We start from the raw sequence: 20,355 nt of genomic DNA on the forward strand, positions 1-20,355 counted from the left end.
TGTGTTAATTCTCACTGTCTTCTGCCAGTGCCCCTTTGTTAGTGTTCATTGTGTTCTCTCCCCGGTCCATGTCAGTTATCCGTGTGTGTCATCCTTGTGGTCTGTCTGTGGTTACCTGCCTATCATGTTGTGTTTCTCTCGGTTTGCACTCAGTTCCCTTTTGAGTTTCATGTTAGTTTTGTGCTTGTGCTGCCTTAGTTTGCTTTTTGGTTTAGCTGACATTTTTCAAGGGTGGTAATCAATTATGCAAACTTTCCATAATGAATTGGAATGGCATCTCAGTCCAAAATGTTTGAATGACTTTAGAAGAACTCAACCCTTTTTCTTGTTAATTACATAATTTTTAAAAATGTTAATTTACTGTCTTAATGTATTTATAAATTCTTCTTCTTGTTATCACATACACACTATTATTATTGTTTTATTTTTACTTCTATTTTGCCATTTGATTTTTAAATGGACCACAATGGAAATAAGTGTTTTTACTTTCTTGTGTCATCCATGTATTTTAAACGTATTTACAATTACATTATTTACTTACATTGAACTTACTAAATAAAATCATGCATGCATGCACATACCTGCACACTTTTAATATAGAGATGATTTACCGCACCCTGCAGGAATGGCAAGTTAGTCCAAAATGTAATGAGCAATGTTAGATAATATCCGTAGTTTCTCCAAAAATATTAATCTTACCCATGTTCCGTTTTCACACCGTTCATCCTTGACCCAAAATACATAAGCATACCAAATGGCAAATGTCAGCTGTCCTCAGTTTGTCCATGATCAAAGTTATACGCATACACACATGCACATACGCACACACTCATGCATGGAGAGCTTTTGTCTTTTCTGCATTCTATTTTTAGATATGCACAAACAGAGATGGTGGCAGAAGACATCAAACGTACTACACATTTCACTCATGGTACCGGCAACATGACACTTAACTAATTTGAGTAAACCAATTGAACTACTACTTTCTGTTTGTGGGTGGGTATAAATAAAAGCACCTGTTTGCTGCAGAATGCAGAAAATACATAAAGCTCTGTGTGCATGCCTGCACACACTTCGATCACGGAGAAACTGGGGAGAGCTGACATTTGTCATTTGGTATGCTTATGTAATTTGGTTCAAGGATGAATGCTGCCAAAATGGACCATTGATAGGACTCAAATTTTTGGAGAAACTACGGATATAACCTGCATGTCTTATATATACTCAACAAAAATATAAATGCAACACTTTTGGTTTTGCTCCCATTTTGTATGAGATGAACTCAAAGATCTAAAACCTTTTCCACATACACAATATCACCATTTCCCTCAAATATTGTTCACAAACCAGTCGAAATCTGTGATAGTGAGCACTTTTCCTTTGCTGAGATAATCCATCCCACCTCACAGGTGTGCCATACCAAGATGCTGATTAGACACCATGATTAGTGCACAGGTGTGCCTTAGACTGCCCACAATAAAAGGCCACTCTGAAAGGTGCAGTTTTGTTTTATTGGGGGGGGGGGGGGGGGGGAATACCAGTCAGTATCTGGTGTGACCACAATTTGCCTCATGCAGTGCAACACATCTCCTTCGCATCATCCGTGAAGAGAACACCTCTCCAACGTGCCAAACGCCAGCGAATGTGAGCATTTGCGCACTCAAGTCGGTTACGATGATGAACTGGAGTCAGGTCGAGACCCCGATGAGGATGACGAGCATGCAGATGAGCTTCCTTGAGACGGTTTCTGACAGTTTGTGCAGAAATTCTTTGGTTATGCTGAAACAATCGGTTTGATTGTTTCAGCAGCTGTTCGAGTGGCTGGTCTCAGACGATCTTGGAGGTGAACATGCTGGATGTGGAGGTCCTGGGCTGGTGTGGTTACACGTGGTCTGCGGTTGTGAGGCTGGTTGGATGTACTGCCAAATTCTCTGAAACGCCTTTGGAGACGGCTTATGGTAGAGAAATGAACATTCAATACACGAGCAACAGCTCTGGTTGACCTTCCTGCTGTCAGCATGACAATTGCACGCTCCCTCAAATCTTGCGACAGCTGTGGCATTGTGCTGTGTGATAAAACTGCACCTTTCAGAGTGGCCTTTTATTGTGGGCAGTCTAAGGCACACCTGTCTAATCAGCATCTTGATATGGCACACCTGTGAGGTGGGATGGATTATCTCAGCAAAGGAGAAGTGCTCACTATCACAGATTTAGACTGGTTTGTGAACAATTTTTGAGGGAAATGGTGATATTGTGTATGTGGAAAAAGTTTTAGATCTTTGAGTTCATCTCATACAAAATGGGAGCAAAACCAAAAGTGTTGTGTTTATATTTTTGAGTATATACGAGGGCTGTCCGTAAAGTATAGGTCCTTTTTATTTTTTCAAAAACTATATGGATTTCATTCATATGTTTTTACGTCAGACATGCTTGCACCCTCGTGCGCATGCGTGAGTTTTTCCACGCCTGTCGGTGACGTCATTCGCCTGTGAGCACTCCTTGTGGGAGGAGTCGTCCAGCCCCTCGTCGGAATTCCTTTGTCTGAGAAGTTGCTGAGAGACTGGAACTTTGTTTGATCAAAATTTTTTCTAAACCTGTGAGACACATCGAAGTGGACATGGTTCGAAAAATTAAGCTGGTTTTCAGTGAAAATTTTAACAGCTGATGAGAGATTTTGAGGTGATTCTGTCGCTTTAAGGACTTTTCACGGTGCGAGACGTCGTGCAGCGCTCTCAGGCAGCGTCATCAGCCTGTTTCAAGCTTAAAACCTCCACATTTCAGGCTCTATTGATCCAGGACGTCGTGAGAGAACAGAGAAGTTTCAGAAGAAGTCAGTTTCAGCATTTTATCCGGATATTCCACTGTTAATGGAGATTTTTTTAATGAAAGACGTGCGGACGGGTCCGCGCGTCGGGACGCAGCCGACAAGGCGCGGCGGCACAGGAAAAACACCTCCGTGTTGATAACCATTTGTTAAAATCCAGTTGGCTTTTGATGGCTTTCAGTGGAGTGAGTATATGAGAAATTGTTTATCAGCTGGAGATGTTCCAACTTGTCCTCAAGGCTTCCAACAGAGGTGTTTTTCCTGTGGCGGAGCGTCGCGGCGGCTGCGAGCCGACGATGCAATCCGCCCGCACTACTTTCATTAAAAAAATCTCCTTTAACAGTGGAATATCCGGATAAAATGCTGAAACCGACTTCTTCTGAAACTTCTCTGTTCTCTCACGACGTCCTGGATCAACAGAGCCTGAAATGTGGAGGTTTTAAGCTTGAAACAGGCTGATGACGCCGCCTGGGAGCGCTGCGCGACGTCTCGCACCGTGAAAAGTCCTTAAAGCGACAGAATCACCTCAAAATCTCTCATCAGCTGTTAAAATTTTCACTGAAGACCAGCTTAATTTTTCGAACCATGTCCACTTCGATGTGTCTCACAGGTTTAGAAAAAATTTTGATCAAACAAAGCGCCAGTCTCTCAGCCACTTCTCAGACAAAGGAATTCCGACGAGGGGCTGGACGACTCCTCCCACAAGGAGTGCTCACAGGCGAATGACGTCACCGACAGGCGTGGAAAAACTCACGCATGCGCACGAGGGTTCAAGCATGTCTGACGTAAAAACATATGAATGAAATCCATATAGTTTTTGAAAAAATAAAAAGGACCTATACTTTACGGACAGACCTCGTATATATAAGATGTCTGAAATTCAGTTTGCATTTATTAAATTCCATGCATCTTAAACGTAGCAGACACAGATTATCTGGGGTTTTGTTTTGGCAAGTTTTCACGGTCTCTACTGCCACCTACTGGCCAGTAGCATTCAGCGTTCATGGCAGTATGAGCGTCTGGATGCCAGTAGATGGCAGTGTTCTATTTATTTTGACCTCGGTTATATCAGACGGTTGTCAAAATAACAACTTGACTTTTTGGCTTTTTTTTTTACAAATAAAAAAGGCATATTTTACAAAAACACATTTATATGTAAACACCAACACACACACCTCACATTAATGTGTTGATTTTTACATAGAATGAATGAGTCAACCAATCAGTGTTAGCAGAGGTGCATTTTACCCATAATCCCTTTGGGATCTGTCTGTGTTTGTTACAAAACTTCAGAATTAGTGCATTATTTAAAATTAAAAGATATATGTTATATTTTAACTTTGTAAGATGACAGAATTGACATTAATGGAGTTATTCTATTGGTATTAATTTTATTTATAAATTAAATCCATAAGTCAGCACGGCTTTATTTTCCAAGACCTCTGCCTCACGGCGACACTCCTGTTAAGTAGAGAGTTGAGCTTCACTGCTCCTCTCAGCTGCTTCACTGCTGGAAGCTATGCAGAGTAAACAAGAGCTTCCAGCAGTGGGCAGGGTACACAAAGACAGAATTACTGACTCAGTGTTTGGGTTGTGGTTGCGTTTGATGCTACCAGAAGCGATCATGGTGTTAAAACTCAAAATCAGCTTGTTAGTAGTTGCAAGTGTACTGGAGACAATACTGGAAGTTATTGGTTAGCTGTAGCTTCGGATAAATTTTTGTGGTTTATCGGTTTAGCTTTATAAAAGATAACTTTTTAGTTATCTGATTATCTGTTATCGAAGCTAACTTTTTGGTTCGCTGTGCCCACCACTGTATGTTCATGTATGTTAACTTTCTGTTTTGTAATGTATGGGATACACGTGTCGGACTGATTACGGTAACCGGTCGGATATGGGAAAATATCGGGCTGGAAATCAGTCAATCAGAGCACACGTAGGCTTGCAGCCATATAATAATAGTGTGTATATGATAACAAGAATTTAAACAATTTATTAATAAATTAAGACAGTGAATTAACATTTAAAAAATGTGTAATTAACAGGAAATAAAAGGGTTGCATTCTTCTTCTAAAAATTGTTGATGTCTAAGCTGTAAGGTTCTAAAAACATTCAGGACTCATATGCCATTCCAACTCACTACACAAGCTATGCTTAATTTATTACCACCCATGAAAATATATATATATATATATCACATCTTTCTCATCCAGCAACAATTCCCTGAGGGGAATTGTTGCTGGATGAGAAAGGCTGTGGTTGTACACTCTTCAAGACGTTTGATGCTAAAGATAACTCGCTCATAAATTTCACGTCAGAACAATGTCACACGTTGTCCAGCATTGCTACAGCATGTGGACATGCTGTCATGTCTCCAGCAGACCCAGTGAGATTAGCACCTTTAAGAAAAGAACACAGTGTCCAACAAGTGACCTCTGTTTTGTAAAATATGTGAATAGACCCATTAAATAATTCTGTACTTACACACGTATTTGCTGTTTTGTTTTGGTTTTTGGTTGTGAGATGTCTGACAATAATGTCTGTTTGTGATCAATTTAGAGGCTGGATGTGACCTTTTGACCTTGACTGAAGGAGAACTCAAAGCGGGTGTGCTTTCATGATCGAATCAGGCAGAAACACAGCTTTGTCTGAGAAAAAAAATCAAACACAATGAATACTTTATTGCTATCTCAATGCTTGCTGAGGTGCATTGAGATAACTGTGAAATCTGTGTGACAGGTACAAAGAGGTGCTCATATGCTGTTAGACTGTAACGGCTAAAGTGGGGAAAAGTATGCTATTTCTCAAGATTTTGGGGTACAAGTTGTTTTCATGCAGCGTGCAGGGATTTGATTTGACTTTGCACACTTTGGGGGTGGATGCTGTTCACATAACTCTCCATGTGGTGTCACCGGACTACAACATGGGCCTGAGTGGGAGCTCAGTTGAAATGTCTGCAGCCAACAATAGACTGGCATGTTGATGTGTAAATGAGCACAGCAGCATGCACAGAATATCAAGGGATCATGCTATTACACTGACACCGTCTAATGTGTATTATGCCTGCAGGATTTATAGGTCTTACTGCTGGCTTTGCGGCTGCTGGTTCTGTTGGTGTCATCTTCTCCGGCTCTGTGGGTTTGGCCATCCACTTATTGACACGCCCTGCCACACCCACTTTGATAGCAGCAGCATCCTGAGGAAGGGCACATATCATACACTCACTTTTTTGTAAATCTCTTTCTGCCATTTTCTGTGCTGATCTGTCTCTGTCTCTCACTCTCTCTCTCTCTCACACACACCTTATTTGCTGGGGTTGGACTTTCGGAGGTGCTGCTGATGTTGCCCTTCTCCCACATGCTCTTGATGTTGCGCGTGCCTCCAGTCGGAATATCTGCCACGGGAGACTTGGAGGATTTGACATCCTTGTTTCCCTGAGTGAACAGAGGATGGATTTATACACGAGCAGACATGCTGAGGGTTGTGATTGTCGTTGCTGAGGCTTACCTGTATGGCAGAAGTGTACTGATCCAACCTGTTGCCTATCTTGGACACTATTGGAGTGTGTGACATTCTCACATTGCTGTATGGATGACATGCGACTTCATTAAGACTCATCATCTTGATGATTATTTTAAGTTTCCTTGCTTTAACTGTTTTACTCTGTGGATGTGATGTGCTATACTGACAATGATTTACTGTTCACCTTTTCTGTGCTGATTTGCTCAGGAACTCTGCCTTCTCTCCGATCTGTAGAAAAAAGCAGCATGAAGTTATGAAGTAGTCTGCCGCTGAGATATACAAATAAATCTTGAAATGGTCAAGCTGCTCCGACTTTGGCGTCTAAGTCGACCTCACTCAGAGATCAGCCAGTACTTGACAGGGTCCCTCTCCTCTATAAAGCTATGGTCATATATTTTGATTTATGTGAAAGTATGATAGTACACTAAAATGGTCTCTTGTATACTTTTTTAAATCAAATAAAACGTGTCATTATTTCAAACAGCTGGGGTTGTAAAAACAATCACAGTCTACAGTACAACATGATTTGGAGGGTGTCACTCCCGTATTTACACAATCCAATCCAAGTGCAAAATAAGGTGAAGAGCAAAAAAGGATGGAATTTATCCATTTACTTTATTTTGGGAACAAGCTGAAATAAAGCAATCAGAATATCATCTGCCTGTTGGGAAAGTGTCAGTACACGGACCCACAACAGGGGGCGCAAATGAACGGACAATGGAGAAAGTCAAATAACAAGGCTTTACTGTTGTGAACGTGCACAACGAATACAACCAATCACGAAATGGACAATAGTCAATTCACAAAAGTGTCGTGTGGGCAGGCTCGAAGATAGGAGACGCCTCTCCAAGGTAAGACCCGAACCACACGGCTTCCTCCGCCACAGGACCCCGGAAATACTGGAGCCGCCAAGTCCCGAACTCCCAGGTGGCCACTGCCTCCGCGTGTCGGACCTGGTACTGCTGGCGAGGAACAAAGAACAGTTAGATGGGGGCGCGTTTGCACCCAAGACTCCGAACAGCAGGGAAGTTACCTCCACCTCTCGTTGGAACAATAATCCACAAGCTATACACTAATCCAAAAGGATACACTCCGTCAGCTTTGATACGTTACCTCGTAGGTAGAAACGATATCTCGGCAATGAGGTGGAGGTGCCGTCCTGCTGATATACCCCACAGATGATTGCCGTCAGCTGTCTCAGGTGATGGGTGACAGCTGTCACCGTAGCTGCTCACGTGAGGCGGCGGCGCCCTCTGGTGCCTGGAGCCCGCACTCCAGGCAGGGCGCCCTCTGGTGGTGGTGGGCCAGCAGTACCTCCTCTTCAGCGGCCCACACAACACTGCCATTCCCTTTAAAAATGGGAGTGTGGCAGAAAATGGACTCATGTGAGAGGTTTTCTAGAAGGTTACTGGATCTGTACCAATGTGTCACAGTCAGCAGACAGTGGCCACCAAAGCTCCCTGAGGTGAAGCAGTGGTGATATTTTGTAATTTTCATCAGTGTTTACTGTTATGATATTTAATGGTTGTTTTCAATTCAGTTTTGCTGTGTTATGTAAGGCGTGCCTAAGTATTGCACTATTTGATTTTGGTCTCAGCTGTCCCAAGTTGCTCTCAGCTGTCCCAAGTTGCTCGAGGTTGACACAGATACACATAGTGATACTCATAGTTCATAGCAATGGAGAGCACCAAGATCTTGTCTTTGGAGGATGGTGGCTGGTTGTAAATGTCAAGGCAGTGCTCAAGTCCAAACTTGAGGTGGCTCATGTGGGTGGGCACCTGGAAGTAGTCTCCCAGCCAAATACTAATTAGGCCCCGCTATGCTTCAAATCCATAACACTGTCCAGCCAACAAGAATTATTTGTTGACTGGCTCTGTGTTCCCCAAAAAGGACAAACCCCAATAACATGACTGTTATACATCTTTGCCCCCCCCCCCCCCCCCACACACACACACATACACACACATATTCCCAGCATTCCTCCAAAAATACTCCAACAGGAAAACTGCCCAGTTGCAGTCCTGTTTGAAAACAGCCATATTTGACCACAACACAGACACCAGATACTTTATTTAGTCCCAGTCAGCCAAAAATATATGGATGATATCAAAGGGATTATAAACTGAAAATGAAATATGGGTATGGGGAAAGAGGAGAAAATGACATGTGAGCCTGATTTGCTTTCATATCTTCCACACTTTAGACAGATACACAGAGAAATATTTGCAGTTACAGGACAGAAAATGGCATTAATAACCCATTACTAAAAAGTCAACATCTGCAAACATCTGTAAGGCCAAATATAGAATTACAGAAGTGAAGATTGGGGCGTTACACACTGTACACTGTGTAACTAAGCAAATGTTCGTCTACTGCTCTGTATTACTGGCATCCCTGAATTTGAAGCACAGCACTGAAAATACATGTATTTAATAGATAACACTGGCGCCGTTAGATGTAATCGCGTACACACTGTTCGTACATTTTTGTCACAGATTTATTTGATAAAAAAAAAATCATTGCATATTACAACAGTAAAGGTTGCTTGTGTGAAACTGTATTTAAAGGCCTTAATTCAAACGTGCTTCGCATAAATGATATATGTTTGGGAGGAAAGCCGGAAAAACAGCAGACTTTTCCATCAGGAAGTGTCGTCTAGCAGATTGCAGAGCGCTATAAAAATGCAACGTTCCATTCATTCATCAAAAACATTAAAGTGTACTGCTCCAGTCATCATGAAAAGAAAACACAAACTCAATATTTTTCAAGCATTTAGAAACAGTAAAAGATTAACTGAAAACAGCACAACGTCTGACCGAGGGTGCAGTTTACTTTCGTTTTGAGGCAGCTTGCCAGGTCTGCACTTCATAAACCAGCCTGTTAGGAGGCAAGTCAGATTAAGCTGTTTCATCCTGTTTTAGCACTTCTTTGAATTGTGTATGCTCTCCATGTCGACAGCGAAGGTAGGAGCTCATTCTTAGTCATACGAGATTTACACACTATTGAACATGCACATTGAGAATGTAACAACAGTCTATTCAGCAGCTGCACGCTTCTTGGATTTCATTTACAATTTCAATTTCAATTTATTTTCTTTACATAGTGCCAAATCACAACAAAGCTGCCTCAAGGCACTTCACACAAGTAAGGTTGAACTTTACCAATCCCTAGAGCAAGCACACAGGTGACAGTGGTAAGGAAAAATTCCCTCTTATGTTATTGAGGAAGAAACCTCAAGCAGACCAGACTCAGAGAGGTGGCCCACTACTTCAGCCATTCTAACAGTTACAAGGTTTTTACAAAGTTTCACAAAGCTGAAGAACAGAAAACAGGAAATCAAAACATCTGCTGCATCAGCTTCAGGCATGGCGTTTTGCTGTCAGTCCAGCATCCCGTTATCCACCGATGCCAATCACGTTCAATGCCCTCCACACCTCAGACAGAGAGAAAAAGAGCAGAATCAGTTGCTGGGAAACCCACACCTAAGGTATAATTCATGAGCACTAAATTGACAGGAAAGCAGAGAAAATACTAAAGTGATCACTGGCCACTAGCGTTTGATAAAATTGAGGCCGAGACCTGCTCCATTAATAAAATGAATTTGAAAGGATAGGAAGCATAGTTCAATACTATGCCAGTATGCTAGCCACACAAAAGGGAGAAAGAAGGCATCTTCAGTGTGGACTTTAAAGTCTCTACAGAATCTGACTGTTTTATCTCCATAGGGAGATCATTCCACAAAACAGGTGCACGATAACAGAAGGCTCAGTGGCCCGGAGAGCCCGGGCTAGTGTCGCTGACCAAACAGTCCCCTTAAAAATCGGTCGCTCCTGATGACGGGGTTCACGGATTAACACATCGTTTCTGCTTCAAACTGCACATCAGTCATCATCTATCTCAGCAACAGATATCTGAACCTTTTGGACAACAATCATTTCCGCATAAATTCAGCATTATTTTATCATAAAAGGCAGCAGAAGTGATCAGCGCACCACGGCGAAATGAGCTGCTAGCTGATGCATTCACTGCGCGTCAGACATTTCACAATGTCACAATGTGATTCTGCTTAAAACGGCCTCCTTTCTGCTTAAAACTGACTTTTGAATGATTTAAGAGGTTTTACCTTTATCATCTGATGGATAGTAATCCCATTAATCCATTTGATTGCTTTTGGTGAAGAGACTCTGTCCCAGACGTGCTGCTGTGGTCCGAAATAACGCATGCGCAGATGCAAAAGGCGGACCAATTTTTAGGGGCGGACCGTTTGGTCTGCGACACTGGTACTTACTCATTTTCAACTGCTTATCCAAAACCAGGTTGTGGGGCAACAGCTTCAGCAGAGGACCCCAAACGTCCCTTTCACGGGCCACATGAACCAACTCTGAATGGGGGATACTGAGGCATTCCCAGGCCAGTGTGGAGATATAATCTCTCCACATAGTCCTGGGTCTTCCCTGGGATCTCCTCACTGCTGGACGTACCTGGCACACCTCCCTAAGGAGGCGCCCAGGGGGCATCCTCACCAGATGCCTGAACCACCTCAACTGGCTCCTCTCAACGAAAAGGAGCAGTGGCTCTATTCCGAGCTCCTCGCGGATGAACAAGGTTCTCATATTATCTCTAAGGGAGACACAAGGGAAACCCATTTCGGCCACTTGTACCTGCAATCTAATTCTTTCGGTCATGACCCAACCCTCATGACCATAGGTAAGAGTAGGAATGAAGATTGACCAGCAGATCAAGAGCTTTGCCTTTTGGCTCAGCTCCCTTTTCATCACAACAGTATGGTAGAAAGCATGCAGCACCGTTCCTGCTGTGCCGATTTTCCAGCCAATCTCACGCCCCATTGTCCCCTCACTCATGAACAAGATGCCAACACTTGACAATCCATTAGTTTCCTGCTGAGAACCATGGCCTCAGATTTAGAGGTGCTGATCCTCATCCCAGCCGCTTCACACTCGGCTGCGAACCGATCCAGTGAGTGCTGGAGGTCACAGGCTGATGAAGCCAATAGGACCACATCATCTACAAAAAGCCATGATGAGATCCTGAGCCCACCAAACTGAAGATCCGGTCCATGAATATCACAAACAGGATTGGTGACAAGGCCCATCCCTGGCAAAGAAAAAACTCCCACTGGAAACAAGACCGACCTACAGCCAAGAACCTGAACACAGCTCTCACTTTTTTAGTACAGAGATTAGATGGCCCTGAGAAGGGACCCTCTCACTCCATAGTCCCGCAGCACCTCCCACAGTATCTCCCAGGGTACCCGATTATAAGCCTTCTCTAAGTCCACAAAACACATCCAGACTGAGTGGGCATACTCCCAGGCGCCCTCTAGGATCCTTGTGAGAGTGAAAAGCTGGTCGGTTATTACACAGCCAGTACAGAACCTGCATTGTTCCTCTTCAATCAGAGGTTTGACTATTGGCGAACCCTCCTTTCCAGCACCGTGGAGTAGACTTTACCAGGAATGCTGAGTAGTGTGATTCCCATGTAATTGGCACCCACTCTCTGGTCCTCCTTTTTAAATATGGGGACCACCACCCCAATTTGCCACTCCTTAGGCACTGTCCCAGACCTCCACACAATGTTGAAGAGACGTCTCATCCCTGCACACCCACTGGGCCGGTATGTAGGGTTTAATTAGGTCAGCTAAGTAGGGAGGTGCTAGTCTGTGAATAATTTTATAGGTTAATAGCAGAACATTAAAATCCAACCTCACAGAGACAGGAAGCCAGTCAAGAGATGCCAAAATGGGTGTAATGTGATCAAACTTTCTGCTTCTGCTTCTGAATCTGGCAGCAGCATTTTTAACCAGAAAATAGAACATGGCAATAATCCAGTCTAGAAGAGACAAATGCATGGATCAGGGTCTCTGCATCAGACAGGATGGGACGAATCTTCACTATATTTCGTAGGTGGAAGAAAGCAGTCATCGCAATATCTCTAATGTGTTGGTCAAAGGACAACCTGGGATCAAAAATCACCTCAAGGTTCCTCACTTTGTCACACAGATGACATACAAGCCTAGGTGAAGTGTTAGCTGGTCAAACTGATGCCCACCAAGGACCATCATTTCGGTCCAAGTTTAAAAGTAAGAACTTTCTGGACATCCAGCTTTTCACTGATGCAAGGCTGTCTTCTAAGGATTTTATGTGTATGAGATTACCAGCAGTTATCGGCATGTATAACTGAGTGTCATCAGCATAGCAATGATAGGTAATCCCAGAACACCACAATATGTGCCCAAGGGATGGTAAATAAAGGCAGAAAAGCAGGGGGTCTAAGACAGACCCTTGTGGAACCCCATAGTTCATGTCACCAAGTTTGGAGGTAGTGTTGGTGTACAAGGCACAATGAGAGAAACTGCTTAGGTACGATGTCAACCATGCAAGGACATTCCCAGTAATTGCAAAATGATTCTCTAACTTATCAAGTAGAATCTGGTGATCCACCATATCCGATGTAGTGCTAAGATCTAACAACACCAGAACAGTCGTGATCTCTGAATCCATTGCAAGCAGAAGATCAGTCACCACTTTAGTGAGAGCTGTCTTCATGGAATGACATATTCTAAATGCAGACTGCAGTGGCTCAAAGAGATTATTCTCAGTAAGGTGGTCCATGAGCTGCTGTGAAACCACCTTTTCCAAAATTTTAGAGCAAAATGATAGATTTGATATCAGCCTATAATTTTTCAATACACGAGGGTCAAGATTAGATTTCTTAAGGTTTAATCACTGCAGATTCGTAACATTTGGAACAGATCCCGAGGTTAGTGACAGATTAATAATTTCCAACACAATAGGCCCAAGAGTGGGCCACAGGTCCTTAAACAGTTTTGTTGGTATAGGATCAAATAAGCAGGTTGTGCTTTTAGCAGAAGTTACAAATTTCATTAGCACGCCCAGTGAGATACAGTCAAATTCTGTAAATCTAGGTAATGTATCAGTGATGGCATCCACCTCCATAACAGGGTGTAGTGGCCGGATTAAGGCATGCTGGGATATATTTAACCTAATGCCATCTGTTTTCTTCTCAAAGTAATTTAGTCATCAGTCTACATCAGTCTAATTTACATCAGTCATGTAGAAATAGCAAGAATGAAACAAGTGAGGGAAGCCACCAAGGCAAAAAGACAACTCTAGAAGAGGAATAAGCTTCTGTAGATGCTTTCCTCACTCATCTGCTGTCATCAGTTTTTGAAAACTGCCTACTCTAGACAGATCTGGCACAGAGTACCTTCATGATTTTCTTCCTTTAGGTTCCCTTCACACATAACATGAGTGAGGCCGAATGGCGCACGAAGGAGGATTCGAAAAGCACTTGTGCAAAACTGAAGCCACACTTGAACGCCTTGTACAGCAGTCACCACATCCATTTGAGCACAGCACATGTACTCTACATTCGCGTTTCGCTCACACCGGAAAAAGATGAGGCCGTACTGCCATCTGTTCATGCTCGCAACATTCACACGGCATGTTGAACGCAGGTCAAACATATCGTGCAGTGGTCGGGGGTCTTTTCGAAATCATCGGCCATGTCGAACTCTGGCCAAATGGCGCAATCAAGGCACCCTTCACACCAGCGGCCGAATGACGACAAATGCCGGCATCGCAGACCGAATGGTCCACCCCTAAAAATTGGTCCACGTTTTGCATCTGCGCATGCGTCATTTCGGAACCACAGCAGCACATCTGAGACGGAATCTCCACCCAAAGCGATGAAATTGATTAATGAGATTATTAACCATCAGATGATAAAGGTAAAACCTCTTAAATCATTCTAAAGTCAGTTTCAAGCAGAAACAAGGCCGTTTTAAGCAGAAACTCATCAAAATTCCGGGATGCTTTGAAATGACTGATGAGCAGTGAACGCATCATCTAGCAGCTTGTTTAACCACGGCGCACTGATCACTTCCACCGCCTTTTGTTCTGAAATAATGCTGAATTCATGTGGAAATGATTGTTGTACAAAAGCTTCAGATATCTGTCACTGAGATAGATGATGACTGGAGTGCAGTTTGAAGCAGAAACAAGGTTTTAATCCATGAACCGCTGCTAATGACACATACACAGATGCAAAACGCGGACTGATTTTTAGGGGGGACTGTTTGGTTGCCGACACCGGGTAAGTGGCCATTCTACCCACTCTCGGCTGGAGTTGGCCAGAGTCCAGGTGTCACCCATGAACATCCAACACCATTCGTGCCAGCACGAAAGTAGAGAACTTGCAGACCACTTTCGAGCTGGCTGCACGAATGGCCCCACATTTTCTAAGTACCCCATGAGTGTGCCGTTATGGAGCAGCACAAATGACATGTGAGTGTGCCATACCCCTACCGCAACACAGATGGCGTGTGAGTGTGTCGTCATTCCCCCCCGCCACGAGCCTATAGTCGAGGTGCGGCTGAGGCTGCGAACGGAGACTGTGCAGTGTGATTGCTGTCAGCGCAGCGCGCACAGCTGGATGGCTGTCATGTCCATGATGAAACCGTCATCCCACACCACCACAACAGAGATGAAAATAAAAATCCAGCCCAGCGGTGTGTCACAATGCCAGCGCGCCATCTGACCGGACAGACACGTCACATGACATGCAACTTGCACATGGCCCATCTATCATGTGACAGCCTGACTGACAGCCTCACAGAAAAATCAGCGTGGCCAGGTCAATTGCCTCACAGCCTGGTGCCGTGAGTCCATCTATGTGAGTGTGTTGCTGCAATGGAAAACTGGGCATGTTGCATGTCGATGATGTGATGTCCATATTGACTGACATGAACACACGCGCGCACACCTACTACAGCTGTGCATTTGTCAGGGAACCGTGGTTGACATGTAATCATTGATTAGATGTCATTTCATCAAGCAGGGAGGGAGCTGATCATGGCCCACGGCCAGTGAATGCTATCCTCGGCTGTTTGCGCCTCCAGCTGAGCGCCTGGTCAGCGCAGTGCTGGTGAATACATATTGTCACATGTGCTCCAACTACCTATGTGCAGGGCATGGAGGTGTATGAGTGCGTGCAAACAATGGCGACATGGGGAAAAATAAAAACAAAAGATCATGCTCAGCGCACGGCACAGTCAAAACTGCACCTGACCACTGTGTCATTGCTACACACAGCTGGTGAGCACGTATCGTGCCATGCAGGACATCACCTCTTAACACGCTACCCCGATGTGCGTGTATCGGCTGGCTGTCCTCACATGGTAATAAATAAAATTAAAAAAATCTAATAAATAAAAACACTTATCACCTTTGCAATGCGGTCACCAGCTGATCATGTGAATGGCTGCTGAGCCATCTCACATCCACCACGTGAGTGATAGTCCACGTCAGTTCATTACTTCCTTGTTTACTTCCATGGCCAATTGTTCATGTTCATAAAGGAACAGGAGGAGGATCATTCTTGTATTGTCCGCTCTTTATAGCAGGAATTAAATATTAAACATTGCTTTGTGTGTGTGTCTGCTTGTGTGTATGTTTTTTTATAGTGAGAACAGAATCATGACCAGTAACATGACTGTCTTACATTTAAACAGTACATTCATTGTTTTTATAATGCTCTGTGCTCTCTTATTATTTTGTCCTTACACACTTTCATTGATTTATGTACATTTGTACAACATGTGATTGCTTCCGCTGCTGTGTGAGTGCGATGTGGTATCACACCTCTCATGTTTGCACTGTGTTCGTGCGTGAAACTGTTGCCACGGGATCATTCACGCCTGTACGACAGTGTGTCCCTCCAGACAGCGGCTGAAATTTTTCACGGCTCGCCGATTCGGTTTTTTTTTTTGCCATTTTTTGGCCAGTTTCTGCTTTTTTTTTGTCCAACTTTGTGTTTTGTGTGAAGGGGCTCTAATGTATGATGTAAATCACATATTGAGTGACTTAGAAAAGTTTAAGATCCATCCCTGAACTTATTCAAGGAAAATAGGTTGTGACAGTAATTACTGTATTTTCATCAAATGGTGTCAATAGCTGTGACACATTTTTGCCTGCATTTTTTTTTCACTGTGAAAATATTTCTTTGCTTGTTATTGTTGCTGTTCAATAACTTTAGACATTTTATTAAATATTCTGATTACACATAATCCGATTAGTTGCATTTATTTGTGACCGCATTTTTAATTTTGTACTTAAAATTCAGTCACAAATAGCACAAAAAAACCATGCCAATATGTCTGAGAAGGACTGTATTTAATTAATTTAAAATAACAGAAATGACTTGAAGAATTAATGTATTATGATATCATTTTTAAGGGGGCAATATTATGCAGTTGTTTTACTGTACCTTTTGATTGATTGTGATTTCATGTTGAACATCTTCAAAGTCCCACAGTTCCATGTCTGTGCATGTAGAAACACTGTTACAGTAAATCTTAGGCCTGAGCCGGCTCATTTTAGATGTTGTGACGTATGTCATAGAAGCCTCTGTAAGACACGCCCATACACTCTGTGGAAGAGAAATGGACCCCTTAAGGTCCTCATCTTACCTTGGAGGAGCCTTTGTGACCAATAGTGAAAGCAGATTTAACAGGTTCCTCCTCCATGTGTTTCTTCTTCTCTGCTGCCTCTGCCCTCCTCTTTTCTATCTCCTCCCTCATCTTCTTCCGCTCCTCCTGTTTCAAACAGTTTCCTTAGTTACAAAGACATTCCTCTCAGGGTGACAGTTTCACATGACTTTCTGTAGCAGAAACACAGCAGAATTTTTACTTTTATTTCCACATACTAATAATCACAAATACAGTTACATCTGGACAGAGGAACACAGACAAGGAAACCAGACATTATCTATAGCTCGGGTGTGCATGCTCATACCGACAACTCACAGCATTTCTGAGGAAAAATAGTTGCTCCACAAAAGAAAAACCCAAGCTCAGTTTTATGGTTTAATTTTTCAGTTTTTTTTCCTCCATATCTCTCGATTTTTAATCATTATTTTTGTGTATTCATGCATTGCACGGAGTGAAGCAATATTGTGTATACCAGAGAACAGCGGAAAGTTTGCCTTATGAAAACCAAAAGTGCAGTTTTATTGAGATGATTCTGACTGTCCAAAATCCATCTACTTATGTTATTGAAGTCCAGATTATAAAAAATTCTGCATAGAAAAAAATTATCAAAAAATTGAAGAAATGACTGAATGAAGTTTCTGCACAGATTAAGATGATTAAACATAAACTAGCCTGTTGCCCGTGGGGATTCCACAGGCAACACAGGATGTGCTAGTATACAGTGGGGCAAAAAAGTATTTAGTCAGCCCCTGATTGTGCAAGTTCTCCTACTTAGAAAGATGAGAGAGGTCTGTAATGTTCATCATAGGGACACTTCAATTATGAGACAAAATGAGAAAAAAAATTCCTGGAAATCACATTGTAGGATTTTTAAAGAACTTATTTGTAAATTATGGTGGAAAATAAGTATTTGGTCACCCACAAACAAGCAAGATTTCTGGCTCTCACAGACCTCTAACTTCTTCTTTAAGAAGCTCTTCTGTCCTCCACCTGCTACCTGTATTAATGGCACCTGTTGGAACTCGTTATCTGTATAAAAGACACCTATCCACAGCCTCAAACAGTCAGACTCCAAACTCAACTATGGCCAAGACCAAAGCACTGTCAAAGGACACCAGGAAGAAAATTGTAGATGTGCACCAGGCTGGGAAGAGTGAATCTACAATAGTCATGCAGGTTGGTGTGAATAAATCAACTGTGGGAGCAATTATAAGAAAATGAAAGACATACAAGACCATTGATAATCTCCCTCGATCTGGGGCTCCACGCAACACATTATCCCGTGGGGTCAAAATGATCATGAGAACTGTGAACAAAAATCCCAGAACTACACGGAGGGACCTGATGAATGACCTGCAGAGAGTTGGGATCAAAGTAACAAAGGCTACACACTACGCAGAGAGGGACTCAAATCCTGCAGTGCCAGGCGTGTCCCCCTGCTTAAGCCAGTACGTGTCCAGGCCCGTCTGCAGTTTGCCAGAGAGCATATGGATGATCCAGAAAAGGACTGGGAGAATATCATGTGGTCAGATGAAACCAAAATAGAACTTTTTAGTAAAAACTCAACTAGTCGTGTTTGGAGGAAGAAGAATGCTGAGTTGCATCCCAAGAACACCATACCTACTGTGAAGCATGGGGGTGGAAGCATCATGCTTTGGGACTGTTTTTCTGCAAAGGGGACAGGGTGACTGATCTGTGTTAAGGGAATAATGAACAGGGCCATGTATCGTGAGTTTTTAAGCCAAAACCTCCTTCCTTCAGTGAGAGCATTGAAGATGAAACGTGGCTGGGTCTTCCAGCATGACAATGATCCCAAACACACTGCTCGGGCAACGAAGGAGTGGCTCTGTAAAAAGCATTTCAAGGTCCTGGAGTGGCCGAGCCAGTCTCCAGACCTCAACCCCATAGAAAATTTGTGGAGGTCCATGTTGCCCAGCGACAGCCCCAAAACATCACTGCTCTAGATGAGAACTACATGGAGGAATGGGCCAAAATACCAGCTACAGTGTGTGCAAACCTGGTGAAGACTTACAGGAAATGTTTGACCTTTGTCATTGCAACAAAGATTATGTTACAAAGTATTGAGTTGAACTTTTGTTATTGACCAAATACTTATTTTCCAACATAATTTACAAATAAATTCTTTAAAAATCCTACAATGTGATTTCTCATTTTGTCTCTCACAGTTGAAGTGTACCCATGATGAAAATTAGAGACCTCTCTCATCTTTCTAAGTAGGAGAACTTGCACAATCAGGGACTGACTAATTACTTTTTTACTCCACTGTGTATGTATATATTGTAGCATGCGCATGCGGACGTGCACACGCAAGGACCGTTTCAGACATAATTCATCAAGTCAGACATTGTTCAGAAGGAAATGCAGCCACTTATGATAACACTAAGTTTCCTGCCTTACACAGGGACATGTGCTGTTGATTGATCAAACCTGTTCACATGTTAATGTCTGCTGCTGCTGATTGATTAAACCTGTTCATTCTTCAGTGCTCAAAGTCACAGGGTTCTGTGGATTTCCACAAAAAAGGGATTTCATGTGCTGTATGCAAAGCCTTAACTACGCCTGCTTTGTTTTCGTGAACCCCAACCCATTATGCTCCCAACTCCAAAATTCACTCGCGGTATAGTTTTTTTGGCATCCAAAGAGTTCAATTTTGATCTCATCTGAACAGACTATATTCTCCCAGTATTTCACACGCTTGTCTAAATGTTGTGCAGCAAAGGTTGAGTGCATTACTTATTGTTTTCTTTTCAACAATGGTAAATGATAAATGGACTGCATTTATATAGCGCTTTTCCATCTGCATCAGACGCTCAAAGCGCTTTACAATTATGCCTCACATTCACCCCGACGTCAGGGTGCTGCCATACAAGGCGCTCACTACACACCGGGAGCAATAGGGAATTAAAGACCTTGCCCAAGGGCCCTTAGTGATTTTCCAGTCAGGCGGGGATTTGAACCCAGGATCTTCTGAACTCAACCCCAACACCTTAACCACTAGACCATCACCTCCCCTATTAACAATTGTGCCTGCTAGTTCCAGGTTTTTCTGAAGTGGTCCTTGGCTCTTGGAAAACTCTTCTGATAATTCTTCTGCTAAAAATCCTAAAGGAGCACCTGGTTGTGGTCGGTTTATGGTGAAATTATGTTCTTTCCACTTCTGGATTATGGCTCCAACAGTGCTCACTGGAACATTCAGAAGTTTAGAGAACCCATCAGATCTCAGAAGCTAAACAGTGCGGGATCTGGTTAGTACTTGGATGGGACACCTCTTTGGAACACCGGGGGCTGTGTGTGTTTCTTAAGGTAAAACTGGAGTTGCATCAGTAAGGACATCCAGCATAAAACTTGTGCCAAATACCAATGCGGATCTGACTGTCTCACGTTTTTTTTTTTTTTCGTGTTCCCGTCATGAAATGAGTCAAATTTTCATGACGGGGGTTGGGTTTTTTTAACTCAC

General features: G+C 43.0%; 1 protein-coding gene across 1 annotated transcript in view; it reads right to left on the reverse strand.

Moving 5' to 3' along the window:
- The window catches only part of LOC117514893 (caldesmon-like), a 54,838-nt gene that overhangs the window by 13,537 nt on the left and 20,946 nt on the right, over window positions 1-20,355 (reverse strand). Inside the window, exons 10-14 of the mRNA XM_034175466.1 lie at window positions 16,857-16,982; window positions 6,531-6,574; window positions 6,332-6,407; window positions 6,127-6,258; window positions 5,910-6,020 (exon numbers count right to left, since the gene is read on the reverse strand). Coding sequence (XP_034031357.1) covers window positions 5,910-6,020; window positions 6,127-6,258; window positions 6,332-6,407; window positions 6,531-6,574; window positions 16,857-16,982 — 489 coding nt within the window. The remainder of the gene's footprint in view (window positions 1-5,909; window positions 6,021-6,126; window positions 6,259-6,331; window positions 6,408-6,530; window positions 6,575-16,856; window positions 16,983-20,355) is intronic.

Source organism: Thalassophryne amazonica, chromosome 8 (assembly GCF_902500255.1).
Source record: "Thalassophryne amazonica chromosome 8, fThaAma1.1, whole genome shotgun sequence".
Lineage (NCBI taxonomy): Eukaryota > Metazoa > Chordata > Actinopteri > Batrachoidiformes > Batrachoididae > Thalassophryne > Thalassophryne amazonica.